General features: G+C 43.9%; 1 protein-coding gene across 7 annotated transcripts in view; it reads left to right on the top strand.

Annotated features, from left to right (window-relative positions):
- Positions 1–27,515, top strand: part of LOC109857036 (Down syndrome cell adhesion molecule-like protein Dscam2) — an 87,733-nt gene that overhangs the window by 43,212 nt on the left and 17,006 nt on the right. For 6 of the 7 annotated variants that reach the window (XM_020432913.1, XM_020432914.1, XM_020432917.1 and 3 more), the window contains 7 exons: positions 1,836–2,079; positions 2,705–2,909; positions 9,838–10,134; positions 10,588–10,698; positions 11,173–11,331; positions 14,992–15,474; positions 24,976–25,095. In XM_020432913.1, coding sequence (XP_020288502.1) covers positions 1,836–2,079; positions 2,705–2,909; positions 9,838–10,134; positions 10,588–10,698; positions 11,173–11,331; positions 14,992–15,474; positions 24,976–25,095 — 1,619 coding nt within the window. Of the gene's footprint in view, positions 1–1,835; positions 2,080–2,704; positions 2,910–9,837; positions 10,135–10,587; positions 10,699–11,172; positions 11,332–14,991; positions 15,475–19,436; positions 19,803–24,975; positions 25,096–27,515 lie in introns of all 7 variants that reach the window. The other variant, XM_020432916.1, reaches the window with a different exon arrangement.

A 27,515-nucleotide genomic window follows, 5' to 3' on the forward strand; every position in this document is an offset into this window, starting at 1 on the left:
TATATACATATGCGCGAGTTCGTTAAAAGCTGCCCGGCGACGTTTGTGTGTGTGTGTGTGTGTGTGTGACGCGAGCCACATTCGAATCGCAGAAATGGCGGCTGCGGCGGCGGCGGGAGCTTGAAATTTTCATCAGCGATTTCTCCACGTCGCGGCGGCAATCACGTACGTATCGACAGAAGTTTGATAAGACGAGGAAAAGAAAATTCTCGTTGGAATTTTTATCTCTGAAACATCTCGGAGCTTCCTTTTATACGCGTACATATATTTGATAAGCTCTGTAATACACGCGACGCGCCAAGTGAGGTCGATCGATCGAGTGTTTTAAATTTTAAATAACGTACACATTTTGCGCGCTCGTATGTGTATCTTGCTTGATGGTTGGATGGATCGTCAGTCGTCGTCGTCGTCGTCGTCATCGAGAAAGAGAGAGATTTCTGATGCGCGTTCTTGCGCTGATGTGTGTGGGGTGAGGAGGAGGTAGAAAGGAAGGAGGAGAGGGAGCGTTTCGGTGGCGTTGCGGCCAACCGATAGGGTCAAAGGTCGCGCGTGCTCACCAAAGATCGATCGGATTATCCTCCCCCCTCCCGATGAGAGGAGCTCTGAAATCGAGACAACCGAACGCTTTGAATTTTCAATTAAGACGGACACGAAAAGCCCGCGAAGTTATGCGCGATCTCGTTTCTCGTGGAATTTGCCGTGGGAGACCGACTCGCGATTGAGTTTCGCTACTTGCAATGCGCGCCGGTCGCGCGCGCTTTGCGTCGGTTTCGCGCGTTCTCCATCACAGAAAGAGAGAGAGAGAGAAAAGAGAGAAACGACGGGTGGGAGCCAATTGTAAGGTGGCGCGGGAAGATCTCCGTGAGATTTCGTAAACGTGTTTGTTATGCAGTTTTAATGGTATTCGTCATACGCGAATGCTGCTGTTTGAATAATCGCGCGGCAGTTATCATTAAAATGCATGTTCTTGAAAAGTGAACGTTTTGAAAGCGTGCCAAGCGTATCTCGCCGCGGCCGGCGATGTGTGCCAGTGTGTGTGTATGTGTGTGTGTGCATGACACGAATCTGTGAACACAAGTAGCAGAGAAACGACGAGAGTCCGCGCGCGCACACACACACATACACACACACGACATAACAATAGCAGAGGTCGGGGGAAAATGCATTCGGTCTTTCCGATGAAACAATAGTTATTTTGTGGTATAAGCACCGTTGTGTGTAGTGCAGCGGTAGAGATACGAACGGGTCTCTCGGCCAGACATACGTACGTATAATACGCGCGCACGTACGCTTATATCATACGTACGCGGACGTTTTCGAGGGAGATCCCCGACGGTTAGGCAACTACTATAATAACGTCGTTGCCTTTGACGAGCGCGCGGGAAATGGTAATTTGCATACACATTGCCGGGGACACACACACACATACACATATGTGAAGTGGGAGTCGCGAAACACAATGCGAGCGCACGCGGTAGGTAGGTTTTCGAATGTCTCTGCGCGCGTTTTCTCGCGACGACACGACCCGGTAATGACGGTCCTTCAGAAATCAAATATTAAAACGCGCGAAGCACGCTATGGCACGCGGAAAAAAATTTTTTTTCCAGAAATAGGAGGAAGATTAGTTACTACGCGGAGAGCGGAGAAAAAGAAACCTTGCCGGGCCTGCCAAAGATGTTTTTTTTTTCTTCAAAAAACAAGTTTCGTCGAATGACAACAAGAACCCAGCGAGTTCGTTCTTTCCTTTCTTCGCTGTCCGAAACTTTTTCTTATTCTTTTGCGCGCGATACAGAAAGATGATTTAATTCGCGGATTGTTGTTGGCGCGTTTCGCAGGTGGTACTACAACAGAAATCAGCGGGAGGAGCCGATCGAGGATTCGTCCGGTCATTACGTGATGCGGGACGGCACTTTGATCATCCAGAACGTCGAAGAGACCGACGCCGGCTCTTACATGTGCACCGCCAGCAATTCCGAGGGCAGCGAGACACTGGAGATCAGATTGACGGTGTCGGCGCCGCTTAGCGTGCACGTACATCCGGCGATACAGACCGTCGATCTCGGAAAATCCGCTTATCTGGTAAAGTAAATCGTTGTAATCGCCGATTACTATATTCGATATGAAAAAAAGTCCCTCGCGTAATCTCGCGGAGGAACGAATCGCAATACGCGATCGGGAAGCACGAGCACCATTTTACGCGCGGAAAATAAACGACAAGACACAAGATAGCGCTCGGAGTATTCTCACTTTTTTTTTTTAACGCGCGTTTTGTGCATTTGAAAATGCAAAAATCGCAAACAACCGACAGATAATTCGCGTGTCGAATATCTCAGTTTTGTTTGTTTGTTTTTTTTAAATATATTTATCTCGAGGCACGAGGGGTGTTGTTTTGATTTCATTCCGTTCGTAAATAGCCACAAAGCGCTGCCGATGACGCGGGAAATGAATTTGTACGTGCCGGAAATTAATACTGGTCGCGGTTCGAGAGAGGGAGAGTCGAGTATACTTTTTCCGGGGAATATAGAGATCTCTGATTTTTCTCTCGGGGGAAGAAAACGCCGCGCGCGGGTTTCTCTCGTTTCCGCTCACTCCCTCTTTCTCCCTCTCTCTCTCTCTCTCTTGGGTTTCCCCTTTCTATCTCTTTTCTTTCTTCTTCTTTTTCTTGATTCTCATCAGTTCCTTCCGTCTAAACTCCCTTTTCCAGACGTGCACCGCAAGTGGATTTCCGCAGGCGGCGCACTATTGGCTGAAGGACGGTCAGCCATTGAGAACGGGTGCTCGCGTAAGGACCGTCTCTAGCGAGCGCATTTCCGTGACGTCGGTCGCGAGAGAGGACCGCGGCATGTACCAGTGCTTCGTGCGGAACGAGTACGAAATGGCACAAGGAATTGCGGAGTTGCGCTTAGGGGGTAAGCATTTTGTTGCATGCACAGACACACACTTTTATATATATATATATATATATATGTATATATATATACAATATATATATACACAAGTATATATATATATATATATATACGTGTACATATATATAGAGTGTAATACTGCGATATGTGGCTTAACATCTTTTCAGAAACCCGCGGGCAAAGCAAGGAAATTTTAAGATCGTCTCGTAAAAGCGGTAATGCGTAACGCCGAGGCAAGCGTCACCAAAAAGTTAACTTGCGAATTTTTTATTTTAATAACAAGCAAAAAAGAAGAGAATTACAACGAGAATGTTTACAAAATTAACAATCAGTTAATTTCGCTCAGCAAAATTTCTTCAATTTAAAGCAAATTAAAATCGCACGAAAATATATTAAATTAACAAAAAATGCCATTGCAAATACGAACGATTTCGAGAAACGGTTTTTCTCATCAAGCTTAGGTAAATGTTCCAATGAGCCGGATATTTATTTAAAGAAAGATAATTATCGGTTGCGTAAATATTAATTCTCGATGTTTTGAATTTTGTTGAAGTTTTTTAATCAGTAGCGTGTCTGTAAAACTTACATGTGTATAAATACCTTTTCATTGCAATTTTGTGTTTCTTTAACTAATGTCCGGACGTTTACTTCGTATTCCGCCTCGATTCATCGAAGAACATCGAAAGGACCTACTTTCAAAACAAAATCGCTTTTTGCCGTAATTCACACGGAATGACACCTACCGTACGTAATTGACATTGGAAGCAATTGAGGGAAGTTCAAACGTCGATCTTGAGACTGAATTACCGTAATTATTGCTCAGGGTACGCGAGTAGTTGCAGCTTAATTGCAGGAAGTATTTACGTGTATGTAGTGTGTGTGTTGTAACTACCTGTCGAACCCGGTTGAAAGAGAACCGCTTGTTTGTCGAGCGGAATGCCTCCGCCCTCTTCACCCCTCCCAACCCCCGGCCAGCGCGATGGCTCGCCGTCGGTTTAATGCGGTGGAACTTTTCTCGCATACGATCCATTCCGGCGGGGTTCGCGTGCCGTTCTATCGTAACGCATTTTCCATCAGAAGGCGGCACGACTTGCCTGCAGGCTACGTGCCATTTTTGCGGTAAAGTGCCCTCATCGCTCTTCCGATTGTGCTCCGCGGAGCGTGCTCCCATTTGCGGAACGCCGATCGCGGGCGGTCTCGGGTTTCGATTAACTCCGCTTGAATTTCGTTAGCCGGCGGTAACGATTGTGTGCCGATCGCATTATCGTTTTCGGGGGAGACAATCGTTTCCAAATTCGATATTCCAACCGAGATACACACAATCGCGAGATTCTTATCTTTCAGAAAATCGCACGAATCACATTTTGTTAGTTGAAATTACATTTTTTATTAGTTTTTTTCCTTTTAATAAAACATTATATTTTTTTTTTTTTAAAGGAAGCGATAAATCGTTAATGCGTTAATCTCGCGACGTTGCCGATCGCAACGAAATCTGGAACGCGGTTCTTCATTCAACGATCGTTCAACGAATCTACACACACACACACACACAGAGGCAGTTTGGCGCGTTTATTACGAAATAAAGAATTGGAGCGAGCGGATCGCGTGTTTGTCGAACTTGATCAGAAACTTGGTTTGCTCGCGGTTCGAAAATGTTGGTTAACGCCGCGGGGTAACTCACTGTACACGCGTTTGCGCGAAAAAAAAGGAGAGCAGGTTCACCCTGTTTGCGCAGCGCCGTTCTCGCCCTCGTCGTAACGTATTTTCCATCGGCCGGTCGTTTCACCGCGGGATACGTGCCATTTTTGCACGAAAATGGCCTCGTTTGTGCGCGCTACCCCCGTTTCGCAAAGCTCTCTCGGTACGAGAGACCTCCATCGTACGTTTCCTCTCCTCTCCTCTCTTGTAACAATGTCCGAACGGACAACCGCACGACTCGCGAATTTGCTCCGGAATATAATAAAAGCGATTTACGATACGTTTTTGTCGATAACGTCGCGGCCAAGTATCGGACAGACCGCACACGAGTAACATATGACACGCGGAATACGTCCACTAACTTAGAGTGCGGTGTTTCACGGTGAAAAAAAAAAAAAAAAAAAAAGGTTCATTTCTCTCTCTTTCTCTCCCTCTCTCTCTCGTGAAATTTTTTTGCGGAATGTAAAAGCTTTCCGTTTTTAGTTTTTTTTTCTCACGTTTTCAAAGCGCGGTATCTCTCCGTGTGTTTCGCGCTTATTGATCTCTCCATTGATTTCTCCAGAGACTTTCCGATAAACTTTAACACATTAATCGTTAATCGTTCTTATGTGTATAAAAGTCGGTACTTGCGGCAATAAACGAGCGATACAACGTGTATCTTACGTAATTTTGCACCGGTGAGGCAATATTATTTTCAATTAGATTCCGAAATGTAATTTCGCAAGTTCTCCCTCCCTCTCTCTCTTTCTCTCTCTCTTTTTTTCTCGTTTTTATTTTTATATACCATTTTCTTCCTGGCGGTTATTGCCACCGGCAAAGCGAGAGCAAGCGAGAGCCGAACGCGCGCGCGCGTTCTCTTACGAGCGATTTGTACATTTCACGAAGTTCGTACGAACTTACGCGGCCGTTAACCTTTATATTGCCGGGCATTTGGTAACTTTTATGACCTTTGGAACTTTAGATTTTCTTTCAAAATCGCTTATAGCCCTCCACTTCGTTCGCCTGTTCTCGAGTGCGTTCAGAAGCGGCGGCAGCGCCCGGTTCGAACCACCGCCGTGTAGTTTGTTCCCTTCACCACGATTCGACTTCAGATACCGCGAGAGTTAAATTACTATTTCCTTCCTTACTCGGCGCTTATCCCCGATCTTCCTCTCAAGTAATTTCACCTCCCCCTTTTTTTCCAAACGAAAACGTCGATCGCACACGCGTATCGCGTTTCGCAATTCGCGTTGTTTCGCTTGAGAAATTCGATTCGATATAAAGTAAGCGATCGAACTTGAATGAGATGGGGGTTTGAAAAACGGGATACAAACAATGACGCGAGTCGAAAGTCTTGACGTCAAAATTTATTAAGCGTGAAAACATAAATATTTAACAATTTTATCTTAAAATGTATCTTTATATATATATATACATATACATATACATATATATATTTACTTGTAAAAACTTTAATATTAAAACGTCAGATTTTGGACTTTATCAGAGAGTAAAAATTTTGATGTGTACAAGACGTCAAAAAACGCTTTGCGTTTTTTTCCTAAAGTTTTTGTACCGCGAAAAACATAAAAATATTGAAAATAGAAAATGTCAAATGTCGCTTATTCTGTGTTTTTGTGTTTGTTTTTATTTTTATCCGAGTCTTTCAAATATACACGAGTTCTGTAATCTCGCGACACACGGTCGCAAAATTTCCTCCGCGGGAAAACGTTCTAATATCGCTCCGTGACACAACGTCACGACAATTATGACGTCTGCATCGCGCGTCAACACTACGTCCGCGTAATCGCTATTCATATCCGGTTAACGAAGCCTTCGTGTCGTTCTCGTAGTAGTGACGCTACGACGACGACAACGACAACGATGACGACGACGGGGGATAGAAAATTAGCAATTTACGTCGTCCAAGTTCGGGCGCCGGGTGCCCTATTACCTTGTCATTAGGATTCTTCCCGTCTCCATGATTTCTAAGCTGTAGGGCATAGAGTGTACATTAGGTTGGGGTAGGGATCGCCCGCAGCATGATAGGATAGTTAGTACGTACCACCACCAACGGCGGATTTGCATACGCTAACGAGATTCCTGCGGTTTTGCCGATGCTTTGCATGCTGGCCGCGCGCGATTTCGCTGCGGCGACGGCAACGGCGACGCGACACGGATTCGCTGTACGCGAGACTACGCTCCTACGTCTATTTATTATGCGTCATAGATACGTCGTAGAGATGAAAGCTCTCCGGTCGGCACGGGAAGGAGGGAGGAAGGGAGGAAGGAAGGATGGATGGATGGATATAAGGCAGCTCTCGACGAATTTGCGAATTTACCGTGGCGCGCGGTGGTTGGTTCGACTCCGGTCGGAATTACCGCAAACGTGATATCTTGCGTTTTAATGCGATTCCCGTTTTCCGTCGGACGAAATTTACCTTGCGACGTAAAACCCGTTTCTCATCTTCCTCGCATCACGTGACGCAACCGCCGGAAGAATGTAGACACGTTAATATTCGCAAATTGCGTTTTATCACGCATCGAACCAACATCGTTTTGCTCCCCTCTCCAAAACGGATCCTCTCTTTGGCATTTTGCATTCAGCGGAGCTTTTATAATCTCCGAAATGCGATTTCAGTCGGCGAGTTTCGTGCAAATATGACTTTCACGGGAGGAAGGAAAGAAGGGAGGGAAGGAGAGGAGAGGAGGAGCTTGTCGCGTTTCCGTCGGTGCGCTGCAAGTTATTTCCTGAAATTTCGAGAAAACAAAACGCCCACGCGCGCGACCAATTAATATTAGTTAGAATGCGAGCGAGAATTATATTAATCTTCTTTAGCTACGCGCGCTACGTGCTTGTGTACACATCTCGGACAAATTTTTTTTTCTGCGTTTTAAACATTGAATTTATATTTCGCAGAGACAGTGTGTATGTGTATGTGTGTGTGTGTGAGTGTGCGCGCGCGCAATATGATATAAGTACCGCCGGACCGCTTGTCAAACACAGGCGTACATGAGAGACGACGTAATTTGCAGAATTCTATCTATATGTAATAAATTGGCGATATCGCATTATATTCGATCGCGTTTATCGCGAGTACAAATTGATTGATATTTTGTTTCCGTTACACACATTGAGCTCGTCCATTGTATACATCCCGGACGAGTGAATTTGCGCTTTAACCACCGGGGAAACTGAGGAGTTGGTTTATTCGCTGAATTTCATTCGGTCTTTATTTATTAACCGGAGTTGGCGTTTTTGCAATATACGTCACCGAGATGTATTGTATTGCGCGCGCGCGTTTTGTTTTTGTTTTTGTTTTTTTTTTTTTAAGCGCCCGCGAGATTGAGCGCTAATTTACGCGACGTTAAGAAACGCGCGACGCGTAAGATTCGCGTTGCCGCGCCGTGCGCGCGGAACAGAATAATTAACCCCGGGCCTAATTGTTAATTTACTAATGGGGAAGTCTTTTAATTATATACGCGCGAAATGAGCGGCGAGCGTTCCGGATGTTCGCTCGCTGCGGCGACGCGATGGTTTTGAACCGTGTTCGCGATAATTCGCGCTAAAAACACAAGTCGCATCTCTGTTTTCCTTTTTTTTTCGTCACCCGCATCTTCTTTTCTCCGCGGCACTTCACAGATGCAAATCAGAGCAAGTTGCGCGAGAAAAAGGAGGGATGGTGGGGAAGGAATGTGCCCCCGGATTGAAATCTTGTTCTTATCGTAAATATTCATCAATATCGATAACGCTCGAAGGCGGCGACGAAGGAAAATCCTCTTCGCGGATTAATACGAAAACTTTCGCCGAAGTGACGTGTTGTGTTACAACGCGGATATATCGTCACGCCACGACCAAGTTCACGAATTCATCAACACGCTCGTATTTTAGAAGCTCGAGACTACTATCTCGAGCTTTTAAATTACTTTTTGTATTCTGCTAGCACAACACAGGCGCGCGCTGCGTGCACGCTATTATTATTTTTATTTTATAACATGTTGTGTCAGTGAACACAACCTGTCACCGCGATGACAGCTACTATATACGATCTCACTGTAGTTACGTGACCGAGGTCAGTGATCTCGCTGTAGTCACGTGATCAAGGTCAGTGACCTTACCGTGTGTAGTATATATATAATATACATACAATACAATATAAAGTATAATATTACATATATAATAAATTATAATATATAGTATATAATATTATATATAATATTTTAGTATATATATTATATTACACATATATTATTTATATTATATATAATATATATACTTAGTTACGTGCTGTTTTTTCTCTTCTCTCTGTCACGTGGCTTCAAAAAACGCAAAAATACTTTTGTTTTTTAGTGTTTTTGTTTTGAAGCAATTTAGACTAAAACGAAAGCAATCGGTTCAGTCGTTTTTAAGATATTGCTCCATGAAAATCTCCTCACTTCTCAATTGCATAAATTTTGCGTATAAGAGGCAATGAAGTCGCGCTCAAACGGCGCGAGGCACTACCGTGCGTCTTGATATGTAGAACATGAATCGAGAAACACATCCTAGAAACGTTCAATCAGCATCGAGATAAAAGTGGTAACATTTAATATCGAGAGAATTGATTGTGATTAGTTACACACGCTCTTTCTGGTAGAATATTCCGAAACAAAATATATATATTGCGACATAATTGTTTACGCTAGTAAATCGCTTAGCAATATTGCCGTTTTTCATTTTTTGTTTAAACTTCCGTCAACGAGATACTGCATTCGCGATGTTGTCGAGAGTTCGCTGTGTTCCTCATTCACCGATTTTTAAATAACTTCGACGAGATATTGCCGGCAATTGACATAGTTTTTCATTTAGCTTATTTTTAAATGGTTCCGACGAGAGAATCGACGGAATGGAAAAGGGATGAGAGAAAGAACGAGAGAGAGAGAGAGAGAGAGAGAGAGAGAGAGAGAAAAGATAGAGAGAAAAAAGTATCGTCAGGTCACGAACTTAAACTCACATGATTCTCTTTCACAAGGTCTGACAATCGATTTGCGTGCGGACATACGGGATATAAAAGGGGGTAATAAAAAAAACCACGGGAAATCGAGATGCGATAGAGCGGGGTTCGAGTAGATATCGCCGTCAGAGCGAGGCGGGACGGGGAGAGGTATGACGACATCCGCGCAAAGGGGCATTTGGGAAAACTTGGCTGGTGGTGAGAGGAAGAGAGAAAGAGAGATGCGCGTAATCTCACCCCGTTATGTCTGTTAACAGAGATCGCGCCGCAGCTGGTCTACAGGTTTATCGAACAGACAATGCAACCCGGTCCATCGGTTTCTCTGAAATGCAGCGCCGCGGGTAATCCCACGCCGCAAATTTCCTGGCTGCTGGATGGATTTCCGCTTCCACAAAACGACCGGCTCCTGATTGGCCAATACGTAACCGTGTACGGGGACGTAATATCGCACGTTAATATCTCGGCGGTGAAGCCAGAAGACGGCGGCGAGTACGAGTGCATCGCCAGCAGCCGCGCCGGCGAGGCGAGACACTCGGCGAGGCTTAATATTTACGGTGAGTCAGCGCGGTGAAGTCAGGACCGTGTCAGCCCACGTCAAATATTGTTTTCCGTAATTATGTGAAGACCCCGCCGCGCCGCACGTGAAAGTGGTGAAATTTTGAGTCTTCACAATTTTCCTTGTCCGAGGTAATAATAATATTTTAAGCGTTTCGTCGTTAACGCGAGAGACAGATTTCTCGCACCGTGAAATTCGACAATTCAAGCAAAAATTAATCAAAGATCCCGCTTTTAATTAATTACGAAGAGCAACATATTTTATAACTTAATTGTTTCGCACATTTTTGCCTCGAGGGAATACGCGGGTAGAAAATTGATCAAAACGCGGCGGGTTTTCTATTTTCCGCGGTTTCCCAAAACCCCCGGTGAGATAGAGAGACTAAATTTCCCGCGAAATTTATAACTCTGTGCCGTTCGGTGTAACGACCTTTACTGCTTTCTAATCTCAGGACTGCCATACGTCAGACCGATGTCGCCCGTTTCAGCGGTCGCGGGAAAGCAGCTATATATCAAGTGTCCTGTAGCCGGTTATCCCATTGAATCGATAGTGTGGGAGAAAGGTAAGCACCGTGCGTCATTTCTGTTAAATCCCCCACGGGCGCGAGGGTGAGTCTCGCGCGCGCGTTCGTATTCAATGTTTCTCCATTGTGGCCGGTCGAAAGTCGCGTTCAAAATAAAAAAAATAAAAAAATAAAAAAAAAAAAACAACGTCGACCTTTCGCACATCGATTAATCTTTATTTATACTCGAAACAAACGAATTATTCGCGGCGATATCGCGCGCGAACTCGCGTCTTATCTGTTTACCTTCGGGAAATTAACTCGCGCGATTAAGGGGGAGGGGGATGGGATGACGATACGTGCGCGTGTATCGGGAAACACGCGAAATATTTCCACGTCGGAAAACACACGTTGCGTTATTATCGAACATATCTGGAATATATTCTCGAACGCTAGAGAGAAGAGAGAGAAGCCGCTCGCGCGCGGCGCTGTTTATAATTGTATGTGGTGGCTGTTACGCTTATATGTTATCAGGGGACGTAAAACTGCCTACGAACATGAGACAAAGAGTCGCCAACGGCACCCTGTTCATCGATACCGTGCAACGCAACGCCGATCAAGGCACGTACACGTGCACCGCCAGAAACAAACACAATTTCACATCGCATCGTTCGGTCGAAGTGCGCGTTCTAGGTAAGTGTGTTAAACACAGCGCGCGCCGACAGTTTCGGCATAATTTTACCCGCGATGTGTATTTACAACGAGCGGCATTCGAAGTATTTCTCGCGAAATTAGTTGTTCGAAGAGGAGATCGTTACGCGCGCACTGTCCGCGGAAGTGGAAAAGAAAAAAAGAAACGATCTCGTCTCTCCCTTCGCTTTTCACAGAAATAAAAAGAGAATACAATATATATATATGTCTTCTCTGCAGAGTAACTTTTTACATAAAGAGGAGCGACGTTTTTTATGATTTTTTTTTTTTATATTTGTACACCATATTTATTCTCTTCACAATGCGCAGTCGCGTAATTTGTCGCGTATTCTAATCAAAGTGCGCGAGTATTTAGCACAGCCGGCGCAACTTTTCACTCGACTCGTTATGTTTTTTGTGTCACGCGAAAAAAAAGAGGGATGCGCATAAAACGTCGCGCGCAGAGTCTTCGTGCTTTTATCATTTTCAACGATTCTTTAATCAACGCGCGCGGAGTGTCTGATGAATTGAAGATTCATTCACGAGAAATCTTTGCTCGCAAAATGCACATATTATCTGGATTATTGGGGACACGAGTGGGGGAACGGTTTGCAATTTCCGATATATTAGGGGGAGGGGGAGAACGCGTGATTATGGATATCACAGGGTATACGCTAATATGTATCCTCCCTTTGTCGAAGGGTATTAACTATCCATTGCGCATCGTCCCTCGCTCCAGCGTATTAATTGCAGTCCGTTTATACGTATAACAGCGCGCTCTCTCCGGCGCGCGCGTTTGATGCGCACTGCCGAATTTATCTTTACATAATGTTTCTATTAGGTTCATCAAGCAAACCGTATATGGTGCGCGCGCGCGCGTTGTTTGACGTCGGCCGGGATTAATTAGCGTGGAACAACATCCGACCGAGTCTTTGGTTTATACCCATTGCGCATTATATCCCCGCGAAACACACGCGTCGCGTGTTTTCGCTCCGCGAAAATCGTTGCGGATTCATCGATCGCGCGCGATTGAATGCCGGAATTGCGGACGAAAAAAAAAAATTTTTTTTTTGTGCCTCTCGAGGAAATATATAGTTTAACCTATTTTTAAAAAATAATATATATATACACATAAAAAAATATTTCACGATTGCGGAGATCGACAATTGATTCGTTTTTGGTTTTGATTAACCATTTTTGTTTTGTTTTGTTTTTTTTTTTTTTTTTAGTTTTTGTTTCGCGAGAGAGCAATTATACGTCGTATCGAAAAAAAGAGGAAGATGGAGAATGTTACTGTTTAGGTTTTTCTACAGTGAGGCAATCTGTGCAGTTTTTTCAGCTCCCGACCTGGATTGTGTAACGAAAAGTCTTCTTCCCTCCTCGAAATCGACTGGAATCCTTCTTGAGACGGACTCTTTTCTGTGTGTTTTCTCTATGATATGTAAACCCACGCAAGCCGTGCGCGCATACACACATGCGTATCTATGTATATATACATATATATATACATATATATATATATATATAATATAAAAACAATGTATACATGTATATATATACACACCAGTACTCTCCGGAAATTGCGTACAATTCTCTGAACAAAGTTATTTCACGTGTTTACGTGACCGGGGTTCCGCTTAATTTTCAATATTATATATCGAATATTAAATTCTTCAAAAACGTACGCGCGAAATGTTAATTAAATTGTGTTAAATTGTTCCGCGGCAAATACTCAACTATTTTAATATACCTACAGGATTGAAATGGGCAAAATAACATATTCATATGTTTTTTTACTCTTTATTTCCGCAAACACACCGGTTTGCGAAACCGGCGAGAGGAAAGAGGGCGGGGAGAATAGAGGTCTCCGGATTTTCTTTCCTCCCGAGTTTATTTTTCTTCAAAGCGAGAGAGAGAGAGGTGCGCGCGCGATTTCCGGAGACACACACTTTTATCCGCGCGTGTGTGTATACGCGTGCCCGCGCGCGCGTGTGTGTGCGCTGAAGACGCGCCCGGAAATGACCTATGCACAGAGCACAGCACCTCACTGCATCGCTCAAGCATTTCCTCCTTTGCACGCGCTCGCCTAACTGCTCTGTTCTATTTCCATGTATTTTTATGTACTCTCGCGCGTGTTCTCCACTCATGTACATAAAAATCCAGCTCTGCCACGTAACGTACGTCATGTGTACATAGGACCGACTACGCGACGTACTTGCGTACACAGATGTTGCACATCTATGGGGTATTACCGCATAGAAACGCGTCTTCCTCGATCGCGGAACTTTTACTACTTTACTAAGAGCGTTTCTTTCGTGAACGTTTACACGTATATCAACTACGGAGACGCGTCAGTTCGCGGGCGCAATTTATATCGAATTTTTCGTAATACCCCGTAGAGAGCGATAGAAAAAAAAAAAAATCGTGTGTATATAAGAGTTCCATCACAGGTAAATATTCGACGTAATTAGGCTTTCCACGTCGAAGCCCGCGCGCACTCTTTCGAATCGCGCGTAACGGTCGTGACTCCCAGAATCTGTTTCCGCATCTGCCGACAATTCGACGAGGGGGGAAAAACAAAAAAACAGGGGCAAAAAATATATTAACAGCGCGAGTGAGCTATATAGAAAATATTGCGAAAAGTGAGGTTTTCAATTAAAATGCGTGTTTTTTTTTATTTGCAACAACGCGCTGTACACGTCCGGTTTGATTTCTGAAATAAAACGAGGAAGCTTGTTACGCGCGAATTGTCGGCGTGTATATAAGCCGAACACGTTCTGTCGGGAGTCATCGGCGCGCGATTCCGTTTAAAATATTGCACACGTTATCTTCTTCTCTTTACCCACCTCCCACTCCCGCTAATCGATCTGACAGAGTTAACGAAGCAACGTGTCCGAAAAAATGTGTCTTACGGTATCGCACACGTCAAATCTGCGTCAAAGCGGCAGCGAGGAGGATCGAGGGGTTTGTTTTATTTATTGCTTTGATTAAACGATTAATACACCGTTTAAACCGCGAGAGAACTTCGAAACCAGAAATTGGAACGTCACTTTTCGATCAGCGAGCGAAATAGACGAGAGATTCAATAACGCGCGGTATTTTCCCCGATCGCCGCGTATTTTCTCGCCGCTCTCTCTCGCCAAAGGCTGATGCGCGCGGTCTTGATTTCCGCCGTCAAGACGTCGAAGTCACGACGGGAGATGGCGATCGATTAATCTCCACGCTCCTCTCTCGTCGAGAATCTCTCGCCCGCTTTTCTGCTTCCCGACGTGTGCCGTATCGAGGACGAGAGAGGTGTGTGTTGCTTCTCCCCCCCGCCGCGATCTCCCCGTCGCGCGCTGTTCGCGGATCGGCGCATCCGCTGAAAAATTGCTTCCCATTTAAGAAGAGACGAGCGCGTGTATATCTGGCAGCGCGCGGCACGGGAAACGCGCGGCGGGGATGGTTTACGACCCCCGGTTTATTCCTCCCCGTACAACCCGCGTGCAACCTTTCTTCCGGCACACAAGCCGATCTCATTTTATCAAATTCCCACAATATTTCCCCCCCCCCCTCCCTCCTCTATCCCTCACATACTGTTCTCTCCGTAATTACATCGCGATTCTCTAGTGTGATCTGAACTGCTTTGATGGAATGCCACCTTGTCTGTATTGTTCTTTTCAGTGCCACCTAAAATCACGCCTTTCAGTTTTGCTCGCGATTTAAACGTAGGGGACCGTACTAGCGTACAGTGCGTGGTCGTGACCGGCGACCTACCGCTTACGTTCACGTGGCTCAAAGATAACGTCCCGATAGACGAGGAGACGGTCAGGACGTTGCCGTCGTCGTCTTCGTCGTCGCAGGATGCGCCGCAGTCGGGCAGCCGCGGTCGGCCGCAACCGGCCGGTGCTGGGGACGCGACGATTAAGAGGAGGGGCCCCGAGCTACTACGGGGGGCCCCTGCTACCATGACCGCCTCCGTCGGCGTCGGGCATGACGAAGCGTCCTCCTCGTCCCAGAGAAAGAGCATTACCATCCGGCAATATGACGCTTTTACCAGCGCCCTGAGCATTAGCACGATCGCACCCGCGCACAATGGCACGTACACCTGTCGCGTGGCCAATGGCGCTGCAACCGTCGCTCATTCTGCACTCCTTCACGTCAACGGTAAAACGCACAACCGTTGGTGCCTCCGTTTGTTCGTCCCGATTGCTTTCCGGAATCGGTTGCTGCTTCGCGATCGCTGCGCGCTCGTGTTCCTCCCTTTCTTGCTTTTTTTTTCCTCCCCGCCCATCTCGTTCCGGTTTTCTTCTCTCGCCTGTGTTTTCTTTCTTTATTCTTCTTCAAAGACTCTTTCTAGACTCTTTCTTTCTCGTCGTCACGATCGTCGGACGCGTCTCGACGCCAAAGTGCAGCATCGTATTCCGGAACACGGGACAGCATCCAAGTCGGCGCTCATCAGGGATGCCAAAGACGACGTCCGGGGTAGACGCGCCGACGAGACGAAAGGAGGAGATTCGCGCCACGTCTCTCTTGCGGAATAAGATCGCGTCGGCGAAGAGAGAAAGACAGGAGGAGCTAAGAGATGGGTGGGTGGGCGGATTGTCATTGAGATTCGCGAGCGAAGGCGTGGGTCGTGATAGGACCAGACTGGCAATTTTCCAGTTCGTTGGCTGGTGCGGCGCGAATGGAAAGTAACTGATTGATCGGCACGTAGGGAAACACACCGGTCGCGATTGTGTCTCGGCGAGAGAGCCGCTCCGCTCTTTCTCTCTCTCTCGCGGATCGATCAATCAGCGCGCGTCCGACTTTACGCGAGATGCGTGCCGTAATCAATTTTGTTTTGCCTCACGGGAGAAGAAGTTCTCGAGAGAAAAGAAAATTGCCGCGTGTCACACGCGGAAGTGAGTCTCGGTGTCAATTAACCTGCGTCGTGATCGCGTGATTTTCGCACAAGAAAAGCAAAGGGGACGTCGTCTTTCGGCGCGAGGGAGAACGAGACTGTTCTGAGCGCCGACTGTTCTTCCGATTCGTCGATGATCTTCGATCGTTAATTCCCCAGAGAGATTCAAGATCATCCGACGCGATCGTTTGTTGCTACACGCTAGTCCAAAAATTGCACGCACGTTAACACGTTGCATCGTTGGTGTTTTCTTTTGGTCGTTTCTTTTTCGAGAGAGAAGAACATTTGAGAGAAGAAAAAGATTCGGAAGGGGATTGAAAAAAAACGAAAAAAGAAAAAAAGAAAAAAAAAGAAGCACATGTTTTATTCGAACGAAGAGAGAAAGAGAGATGAAAGAAACATCACCGATTCGGCGTGTTGCCAGCTTTCTTTCAGGATTACTTTCGATTTTTGAATCGTTCTCTCTTTCTTTCACTCTTTCTCGTCCTGCACGCCGTTACTCTTTGCACGCCGAATATGCACGCTTTGATCGAATTTTCCTGCAACCACTAACGTTTATACCTGTGTGTGTGTAGTATACGTACTGTATACGCTCTTGCCAATGTGTTCTTTGACTCTCGTATTTGACGTTTGTATGAAAAAAAAAAAAAAAAAAAAAAGAAAAAAAAAACGGCCCGCTCTCGATGTGATCCCGCCCCGACTCCTCTCTCAGAACGTAATTAACAAGACTATCAATTGACATTTTGCCGACAAAAATATCTGAACGAATTTTAGATAAAGAAAAAAGACACCAAAAAAAAAAGTGGAAATATAGAAAGAAAAACAAACAGAGAGATGTATAAATATGAGAGAAACTTGGGCGTTCACATGGCACATTCGGCCGTTTATACGTACTCATTAGACACGAGATATTACTGTCCGCGACATCGAGATACGAGACTACAACGCACGGCGGAATCTCGCGCGCAGCGCGAGAAGAGAGATTTTTCGTTCGCCACAGAGGAAACAAATCTCGATGTCGCGACGTAGAGATCTGTGAAAGTTTATATACCCGTAAAACTAACTATATATATACGTAATGATTTTCTTATACATTCGCACACAGGTGTGTACATGCATCGTCCGAGCATTGATATTCAAAGAGAACACACGTATATAATATGTCTTGACTGAGTATATATATATATATATCACACGTTTTCCTATTTCTCCTACTGTACACTCTAGTACTTTACACATACAAACACACGTACACACACGTACACACACGCACACACGGAAAAGTCACTGTGTTAACGACATTTCACATACGATCCCGTAGGAGACGTATACAAATTTTCTCTACGTTTTATATATATATTATTTTATTGTTTTGTTCACGAATGTGAAACTCGTACATTACATATGTTACTCATTATTGTGTTATGTATGATATATCACGTTTTTGGGCGTTTCATGACCCAGGTCATGTATATCTATCTTATTAATGTAGCAGAGAGTTTTTTTTTATATAATATGATCATGTGTTCGAGAGCTCGAGGTATATATATATATATCATAAGTATATTTTGTGTATACCATCGTTTTTCACATCATCATCATTACATTGTTACGATATTATTATGGAGAACTGTAGTGGTATTTGTATTTTGAGGAGCATCCACAAAAAAAACGCGAGAGATCTCCGAAACGCATTTTTTTAACAAACGATGCAATTACGCGTGTTTATATTATTAATTAATAAATTCAAAAAACCGAAAAATAACGTGTAGCTATGTAACGACACAATAACAGTAGTAATATATTAACTGATATAATATTAAAAATTGAATTAGAGGGAATTTGAATTGAAATTAAACGCTTTATTTGTGAAACTGCCAGTGTGAACAACCATCGGTGATGTCTCGCGTCTCTCATTGAAATCCTGACTATCGATAGGGCCCGGTAAGTAAGTCTGCGATACGCAAACTGAGAACGGAGTGTATCTCGCGAGAGGAAGATATGTGCGTACATGTGTGTGTGTGTGTAAGTGTGTGTGTAAGTGTGTGTACGTGTGTATCGCGCCGGTGTCTGATATCGGTTCAAGCGATCGTGATGGCGCATCTCGTCAAGCCGGGATATCGCGCGTTTAGCTTCGCGCGACGTTCAGTTTCACGCATTATCGCATATCTATTCTCGAAGGATAGTAGCGGGTGTCTCGCGAGTTTCTGACGTTTGTGTATACGTACGGTTTATATTAACATTTATTTCCTTTTCTTCTCGCGACGAGAGCGGGAAGATGAAGAGACAAGCTTATTTCCACTGTATCACCCGGCCAGTCTCTTCCTCATAAAGACACATTGGTCGACATTAACAGTTATGCCCGCTCGTAAATGTTCATTTTCCGAGTTACAACGTACACGCGCGCGCATAGTACCTCCCCGATATTTATGGCCGAGCCACAATTTTCCGCGCGCGAACCTCGCGAGCGCGCGCGTACACACACACACACGCACGCACACGCTGTGAGTGAGACGCGCGCGCACGTTCGCGCGAGAAGCGCGAGAAACCGTGTGAGTGAGCGGACGACCGTGTTGCGTTTTGGTTGCGCACCTGTCCTTCCTGCGCGTCGCGACTACGGGAGAGGAAATCACGCGGCGAAATGGATCGTAACAAATGGAGGGCGGTTATCGAGTTTCCCGTGATTCCGCTGCGAATTTCTCGTATATGTATACACACACACACACACACACACATATATATATATGTACGCACGCGCGTCCAACAGCCGGAAAAATAGACACAACGCGCCGAGGCGCAGGTAACGTGCGTATCCGCGTGAAACTTTGTTCTCCCGACTTTGTGTTTGATATGTATGTAGTACATATACATATATACATGGAACGTTACCCGCGTTAACAAAATATAAAATATTAACCGACGAGAATACGGACGAGCAACGCGGACATATGATTTCCGCGATTTACGTTACGTTAGGTTTACATCTGTTTTTCACGGATTTATAAATATCGCGAGAGAATTATATTTCGTGAGAGAGAGAGAGAGAGAGAGAGAGAAAGAGAGAAAGTGTGTGAGAGAGAGAGAGAGAAAAAGAAGCGAATTTACGATTGATAACGCGCTTTTTAGGTGCGCGCGGTAAATATGCCAGCTCTAGCAAGGGCTCCAGCAAAAAAGGGTGCACATATCACACACTCCCATTATCATGTTTACAACGTAACGTTTGTAGTTCCGCCGCGGATCTCGCCGTTTTATTTCGGAACCGGTGTGATGGAGGGGATGCGGACACAGCTTATGTGTACGACGAGCCAGGGCGACCAGCCGTTCAACATCACGTGGTTGATGGACGAGAAACCGATTCAGGTCAGACGACCGAGCGACGGTGGTACATCGGTGTCGTCGGTCCAGACCGCCGCCGCCGCCGCCGCCGCTACTACCGTCGAGACCAGCAACGGCATACGGATAAGCGACTATCCGCCGTTTTCCAGCATCCTGACGATATATAGCGTCAGCGCTAGCCACAGCGGCAACTACACGTGCCAGATCAGCAACGTCGCTGGCTTGGCCGAGCACTCGACCAGCCTCTCAGTCGCTGGTTGGTGTCCCGAGAAACCTGACATGGTAGTCGTAAGAAAACTGTGTACATAATGCGTCCGCAAAATATGACACGACCATTTTATCCGTCTTATCGCCATCATCTTCTTGCTCCCGGCCACTCTTCTTCCTTCTGTCTTTCTTCTCACTTTTCTGTATCTTTTATCTCTGTTTCTTTTCTTCTTCTCCTTTTCTCTTTCATGTTCTTTCCTCTCTGTTTCTTTTTACCTGTTTCCTTTTTTTCTTTTCTCTCTCTCTCTCTCTTTCTCTCTCTTTCCTTCGTCCCAATTTCTCACGCACAAGGTGTGTTGTATGTGTACAGGTAATCAAGGATGTGTATGATACTAGTATGAAGAGAGAGAGAGAGAGAGAGAGAGAGAAAAAAAGAGAAAGAGAGAAACGTCGAGCACACATGGGGTTTATTCGGTTTTCTTTCCTTTTTTTTTTCTATCCAATCCGCACGTGTCTTCCGGTCGCTAAAGCGAGCTTTTCCGAGTCGTTGATGACGTCCCTCGAGAAGTCATGCGTGATACGAAAGTCTCCTAAAGATCGTAATCTTACACGTTCAGCGTCTGATTTTTCACCAATCCGAAACCCCGAGTCGTCATTTCTGAAGAAAAGTTTCATCTCCGATCCGGCGAGAGGTAATAAATGATTTTCGAAATGTCATACTTCTCTCTCGCGCGGGAAGAATATATATGAGAGTTTAAAAAAAAAAGAAAAATATTTTTGTAAGAATCTCTTCAAGTTCTTAAAAATTACGCGCGTGAATGTCGAGATTTTGCGAGAATTTCAATTTGCAACGAAAGAATTTAATATTTATTATATAATTAGTCTGGAGAAAAAGGCTATTTATATACTCTTTTCAAATAGTCAAAGAGCGAACGCGAATATTCTATGAGAAAAATCGATTAAGATATCGCTGAACTTTTTAGAACACGGAAAAATAAAATAAGCGATTTTTGTTTCAAAGTACGTCATATTCTTCAGTTGCGCGCGCGCTAAAAACGTCTCTGGAAAATCGAAAAAATAATCAAAAATTCAATTGTACTATTTCAAAACAGTTCTGAGAGAATTCGAGAATGGATTTCTTATAAAGAGCGCGTAACGAATCACAATTCCGATACGCGCTTTGTGAGAACGACGGGAGGGGAGGAGGGAAATAGTGTGTTTTACTCATTTTTCCACTTCTAATTCATATTCCGCGGTCGAATAAACTATGAAAAGAAATATATATCAAAAAGATTCCGCACGCTTGTAAAGACTTTGGATCGTTTTGTTGCGTAATGGCAGCGGCCGCCGCCGTTCCTAATGCATATAAAATACAAGACAAGATGGCCAGGTTTTTCGACATCTGAAAGCCATTAAAGATTTTCCGGCGACCCGCGCGTCGCGCGCGTGCTTGCGCTGCAAAAGGAATTTTCCCTCAAAGCACCCGATCCTTTAACCTTCTCGCAAAGTCGGCGAAAGATCCGCGAGCACATAATAAATTGGAAGACGAATGAACAAAGCGATTTTTCAAGAATGAAAACGTCAAAGAAGTATTAATCGTAATTGGATCTTATATATATATATATATATATATATATATACATTACGTTTTGAGCACGTTGAAGAGAGAAAAACTTGGTTACAACAATATATGCGCGCGAAACTTTGATAATCTTTTCTTCTCGTCGATGCCGTTATTGTTAACTAACAATACGCGCGAAATACGTAGGAGAGATAAAAAAAAAAAAAAAAAAAAATGAAAATTAAAAAAAAGTTTAAATTAATTCTTTTCCTTTTGAATGTATGTAACGAAACGAAATAATAACGAGTGTAAACGAAGAATCGCTTTGGTTCCCGCGACGCAATAGAGAGTTGTATTTTCTGTGTGAGTTATTACTCCTCTACACATATTTCCGGGAAAATACACTACTGCTGCAGCGCGTATTAAAGAGCACGGACCTTCGCAATATTTGCTTCGTCTGCCAAATGGAAAGCGCGCCGCCCGCGCGCGGCTCTTTCATGTCCGCTTTTGTGTTCATCGTGGAATACTGGATCTTTCAATTTTCCGGTTTTACGGGGCGCGCCTTTTGTGTCGTCGTTTTGTGCGTTGCGCGATCGTAAATATAATAAGTGTTTTGCATTTTTCAGAGCAAACGTGCCCGTCTTACGTGCGCTAATATTTGTCGTGTTGTCGCTAAGGTCGCGTGAGCGCGTTACGTACACTACTTCACGTTCGAGAGCGCTGCTTACATCCCTCCTCCGATCCTCTTTGTCGGGTCGAAAATGTTCTTTCGTAGACCAATAAGTCAATGACACACTAGCTTTAGTCCGATCCGATCTGTCTCGACGTCACGCAAGTGGTTGAATTCCGTTTTTATTCTCTCGTTCCGTGTGATCGAATCAAAGGAGACTAATTTGGCGAAAAATCAAATCCCAATCAATTAATTTTTCCTCGTAAAAGCGAAAATGCTTTCCCCTACGTTATATATATATATGTATATATATATAAAGAAGTTACGTCGCGCTAGTAAGGACAAGATCGATAAGCCCGATCCGAAATTACATTTGCTCTCTCCTCGAGAAGCAATACCTGGCACGGTGCCGCCATATTTCCCGGTTTTTCTTTCGTTTCATCTCCTCTCAAAGATGGCTTTTTTGGTGGGGCAGAAAAATATTTTCGTTCGAACCTCACGGCATTGAGAATGCGCGCGTGACACACGCGCAAGGCAAGAAGAAATGAAAGGAATTGGACACACGTGACTATTATTGTGTTTAAAAAACAAATTATACGACAGAGACGTATCGCCGACTTCACTTCTCTCTGCATGCCTCGTCTCACACGTTACGCATAGCGAAGGGTAGGGGAGAAAATATATAATTTTATTTTCACACGATCGTGGTTGCTGCGGCCGGCGGAGGACGATTCTCTTTGTTGAATTGTCACGTAGAGGGGAAGATACGCACAAAACACACACATACAATCTTCTCCCCGAAGTGTAATTCGACCTCTCGGTAAGGCCTATGATAATAAAATATACTGATTTTCTTGTCGTGTTTTTTTTTTTTTTTTATCTCCAGCGTCGCCGAGAGAGACGATCCTCCGAGAAGAAATCGAGATTTCCACCTCTGAGAGAAACGTAGAAAAGTATCTCACGTGTATTCTCGGCCTCTTTTTGTTTTTGTTTTTGTTTTTTTTTTTAAGGAGACGTTTTCGCGAATGTGTGTTTTTTTTTATTGTGGTACCACTTTAGATAGAGAGTATTTCTCGTAGCGAGTTTTTTGATATTATTATATTCGAGAGACTAATGTGCTAATGTAATGCAGCGATTGTCTATTTGACACGGTGTGTGCATAAGCATGCATTCGCGTAGAGAGTTTCGCCCTGTTTTCTAATTATACGAACCTCTCTTTTTCCCTTCATCCTTTTCCTCTATTTACTTGTCTTTTTTGTTTTTGTGCGAGAACGACTTGGAATGACGATGGGAAGAATGTAAAAAAAAAGTGATATTTTTGTTTTCCTTTCTCGTACACTACGTGTCTCTTGTTTTTTATTTTTTTTTTTTCTAGTTCTTTGGTATCATTACGGTACATTCATTGTGTCACGGTATATCACGTTTGCGTTTGTTCGTTGTGTTTGTTGTATCTGGGAGCATTTTTATATATTATATACAATCCATCTTCTTTATATATTACAGCTCTATTTACTCGGAATGGTGCTTGCGTTGTTACGTTTTTCTTATGATAATGACCAACTTTGCATTTTTGCATGATATTACGTTTCATCTATATCTCGTATTATACTTATATACATTTCTGTGTATACATTATTACTTTCTCGACATATATATATATATATGTATATATATATATATATATATATATATATACACATATTTATACATAGTTCAATTTTTACAATACTACAATCCACAGACAAGTTTACGTTATTTTGTTGTCTTTCTGCGGTCTTTCTTCCTATAATTTTTAGACCGTTCGGTTAGACTCGGTCATCATTTTGTTTTCTCTTAAATTTGTTGAACACACGCATGTTGCGTTTTGTTTTTTGTTTTTCAACACGCGCGTTCTGTCTGATTATAATTTTTCTTGACGTATATTTCACGTTGCTTGTGGATTTTTATAAAATTATAAGTAGAAAGAGAGAGAGAGAGAGAGAGAGAGAGAGAGAGAGAGAGGTGTAGAGAGAAAAAAATTCTCATTTATTTTTCATATTTATAAACATTTATACATAACATCGTCAATTCAAGTAACTTAGTCGTAGTCTTCGTGGGTTTCTGTAGTGTAATAACATTGTTACATTATATTAACGTGTCTGTGTTTTACAATTTATTTTCAGCGACCGACCGTAAGTATGAAAATTCTAGGTGAAAACGAAAACACAGAAAAAGAAAACCGCATGCGTTTACACATTAATTATTCTTAAATACACTTAAATACACTTAGTAACAAAAAAAAAAAAAAGAAAAGAAAAAACACGTTAATTCAAACCGCCATTGTCCGTCGCTGGCGTTTCGTCGCGGTTCAAATTATCGTCGCAACGAAACGCCGATCGATTTTCGAAACAATGCGCGCCGCAGTATCCACAGCTCTATAATACGACCGTTCGAACTTAAATAACCTGTCACATCGTGTATTTTTAGACCGGAATGATAACAGATAAAATCCGGCTATGTAACGAAAATCGATACTGCTCTCGACAGTTTTACATATGATATCTCTCGAATATAACGCAAGCCACCACCGAATAAATTATATTCTCACTATTCCGAAAAAAAAACAAAGTTAAGAGAAATTGATAACTTTGTGTACACACTGTGACATTCGATTATACATTGCTTATCTTTCGAGAGAACGTGTCAAATGTTTTTTTTTTCGAGTGATTTAATGCGATTTAACGCGATTCTGAGAATATAGAACTTTTCTTATCGATTAGTTTTTTTTTTTTTTTGAAAAATGTATAATCGGAAATGAGTTCGTAACAAATACCGCGAAGAAGTGGGTGGATGGTGTAACATTTGGTTGTCCTTCTCGTGACCGAGTTGAACCCGGGAATTGATGAAACGGCGACGGAAACGGGGCGAGTAAGACTCTGGCGGATATATATACGAAATTCGAGTGACTGACTGGCGAGGTGGGATTTTAAGCCAATCGGTTCGTATTTTTAGTACCGCCGAGATGGACCGTGGAACCTATCGACCAGAACGCGGTTGTAGGTCACGGTGTCTCCATCGCCTGTCAGGCCGAAGGATTCCCCGTTCCGACTGTGACTTGGAAGCAATCTATCGGTAAGTCGCAGGCGCTCTCTTTTCTTAAAAAGGCGAAGCGAGATCCCGGATGCAAGGAATGCTTTCCTTTCTCCCGTTACGAGAAACGTATTACGTTCTCTCGGTGCGGAAGCGCGAGAAAAAGGGGAGGATGTTTTTAGCGGTGCACCCGTGATCTTGCTCTTGACAAACGTACAATCTCGTAAGTCGAGAAGGTGTCGTTTTCATTTCCTTTCTTTCTTACCTTTTATTGTAGTATTTCTTATCTCTTCCAGGTAAAAATTCATCCTAAACGACTAAATAAATATCGCAATGTCGATGTGTAAGAAATATACTTGTGTGTATAGAAGCTGTTATTTCGCGGCTCTCTTGTTCCTATTTCATTCCGACTAAATTTTCAATAAGTTTACCGCGTTTGTTCCGAGAGAGAGAGAGAGAGAGAGAGAGAGAAAAAGAAAGAGAGAGAGAATTTTAATCAGGACGCACAGACATCGCGTGATTTTCATTTTAAGTAAGTCACGACGAGAGCGCACCGAATCGAGAAAAAAGAAGCGCGCCGGAAACTGCAATCCGTCATAAATCGCTGAATCGCCGAGATTCTCGCGGAACGTCGTAGTCAGAAATAAGCTCCGCGCGCTGCGGATGGAATCGTATAATTAGTCTCATCATTTTTCTCTGATCGTGAAAGCGAACGGGAGGGGGGAGGGGAGGGAATTTGATGTAGCGCGCCGGGGCATTTTCCTTCCATCTTTTCTCAATTTTTTTTCACCGTGATTTCGACCGTTCGCATTTTTCGCCGTTTATTCTGATTTCATCCCCGCGGCCAATCATCTTTCCCCTCCTATCGTACTTTTGTTCCCATGGGCGGTGGTATAGCAACGAGTCGAGTTACAAAAAAACGGGCGCGCGCTCACACCCACAGCATCAAAGTGATAAAATTGTTATCAAGTTCCGGGCAGTTTTCGTTGATTTTAATTAACTACGGCAAACAGAGACAACCGCACTCCGTCCGCGACGTTTTGACGACGACGCGCAATCATATCGTCCGCAAACGTGTATAATTCCGCGTACACATACCGCGCGTTATATTTAATAATAAGTGGTCTCTTTTTCGTCGTTCCGCGCTCGTCAACTATTAATACACGGAAATTTTTCTCGCGTGAATTTATATCTTCAGGTTAAACGAAGGAGAGAGAGAAAGAGAGAGAGAAAAAAATACGAATTTTTCTGCCGGATATTTATGTTATTCATCATACGCCGTATCGGAAAGAGGACATCGGGAAACCATTGATCCGCCGTCGTGCGCGGCGTTGGACGAGAAAAAAAAAAAAAAAAAAAGAAAAAAGAAAAAAACGAAGACACGCGCGAGGATCGAAGGAGAACATTCCGCGCATCGCTGCCGCCTCTACCGTTTTTATTAGACGCGAACAATGTAGATCGCGGAATAACGCGATCTTATTAACGACTTCGGCGTAATATCGCGTTGTTACCGGGCGGGACTGTCTAGATTGAATAAATGCAATTTACATGGGACGTTTCCGGGCGCGGCGCGCAGCTGCCGTAAGTTTTGATAAAACACAATTTCGCGCAAGACTCCCTCGCGAAAAGACTGATTACTCAAAAGCCCCGCGCTTTCAAAGTGTTCGGTTTACCTTCGCTCCGACGAAGAGTTTTCTTTCGCTCTCTCTCTCTCTCTCTCCCTCCCTCTCTCGCGGCGAAGTAAATCTTTACCGTTTGAAGTTGGGACAAGATGTATATATATACACACACACATACACACACCTCGATACATTTTCCGTCTCCCTTTCGACGTTTATTTATGAAAAGATGGAATAAGCGAATAAAGTGTATGCAGGAAAAGGCGTTCCCGAGCGCGCGCGCGCGTTTCCCTCTCGCATTTAACTCTCTCTCGGCACATTACGCCTCGCGTAATCATTTAAAACATTCATGTATTCAAACTTGCATTTATAAAACGTCTCTCTCCCGCATTTAAGAAACTTTTCCGCGTTATTTATTTAAGCCGCCGTGCCTACACGTGTTTCGCGTAATAAGGCGCGAATCAGGATGGAGAGACGTTTCCTCATCCTCGAGTCTTTGAGAAGCGAAATAATCTTCTTTTTTAATAAACCCCTATGAAAAAAAAAAAAAAAATAATAACGCGCACTTTGCCAGTTCGTTCTCAAAGTTCTGCCAGTTAAAAAGATCGTTGAAATAAAACCTCGACCCGAGATTGCGATTGGATTCTGCCACGCGTTTCACCGAGATAAAACGATCCTTAAAAAAAAAAAAAAAACTCCGCTCCGGTTGTTTCGTTTGTCGCGAACAACTTTCTTTCTCGAGAGAAAGAGAGAGTTGCGCGTCTCGAGCGTCGCGAAGTTTAATTTCACACTCGCGCGCGACTCGAACTCGCAATAGATCGCGGAGCAATAATTTCTCGCGCG

Source organism: Pseudomyrmex gracilis, unplaced genomic scaffold (assembly GCF_002006095.1).
Source record: "Pseudomyrmex gracilis isolate BER0280 unplaced genomic scaffold, ASM200609v1 scaffold_141, whole genome shotgun sequence".
NCBI classification, from domain to species: Eukaryota; Metazoa; Arthropoda; class Insecta; order Hymenoptera; family Formicidae; genus Pseudomyrmex; species Pseudomyrmex gracilis.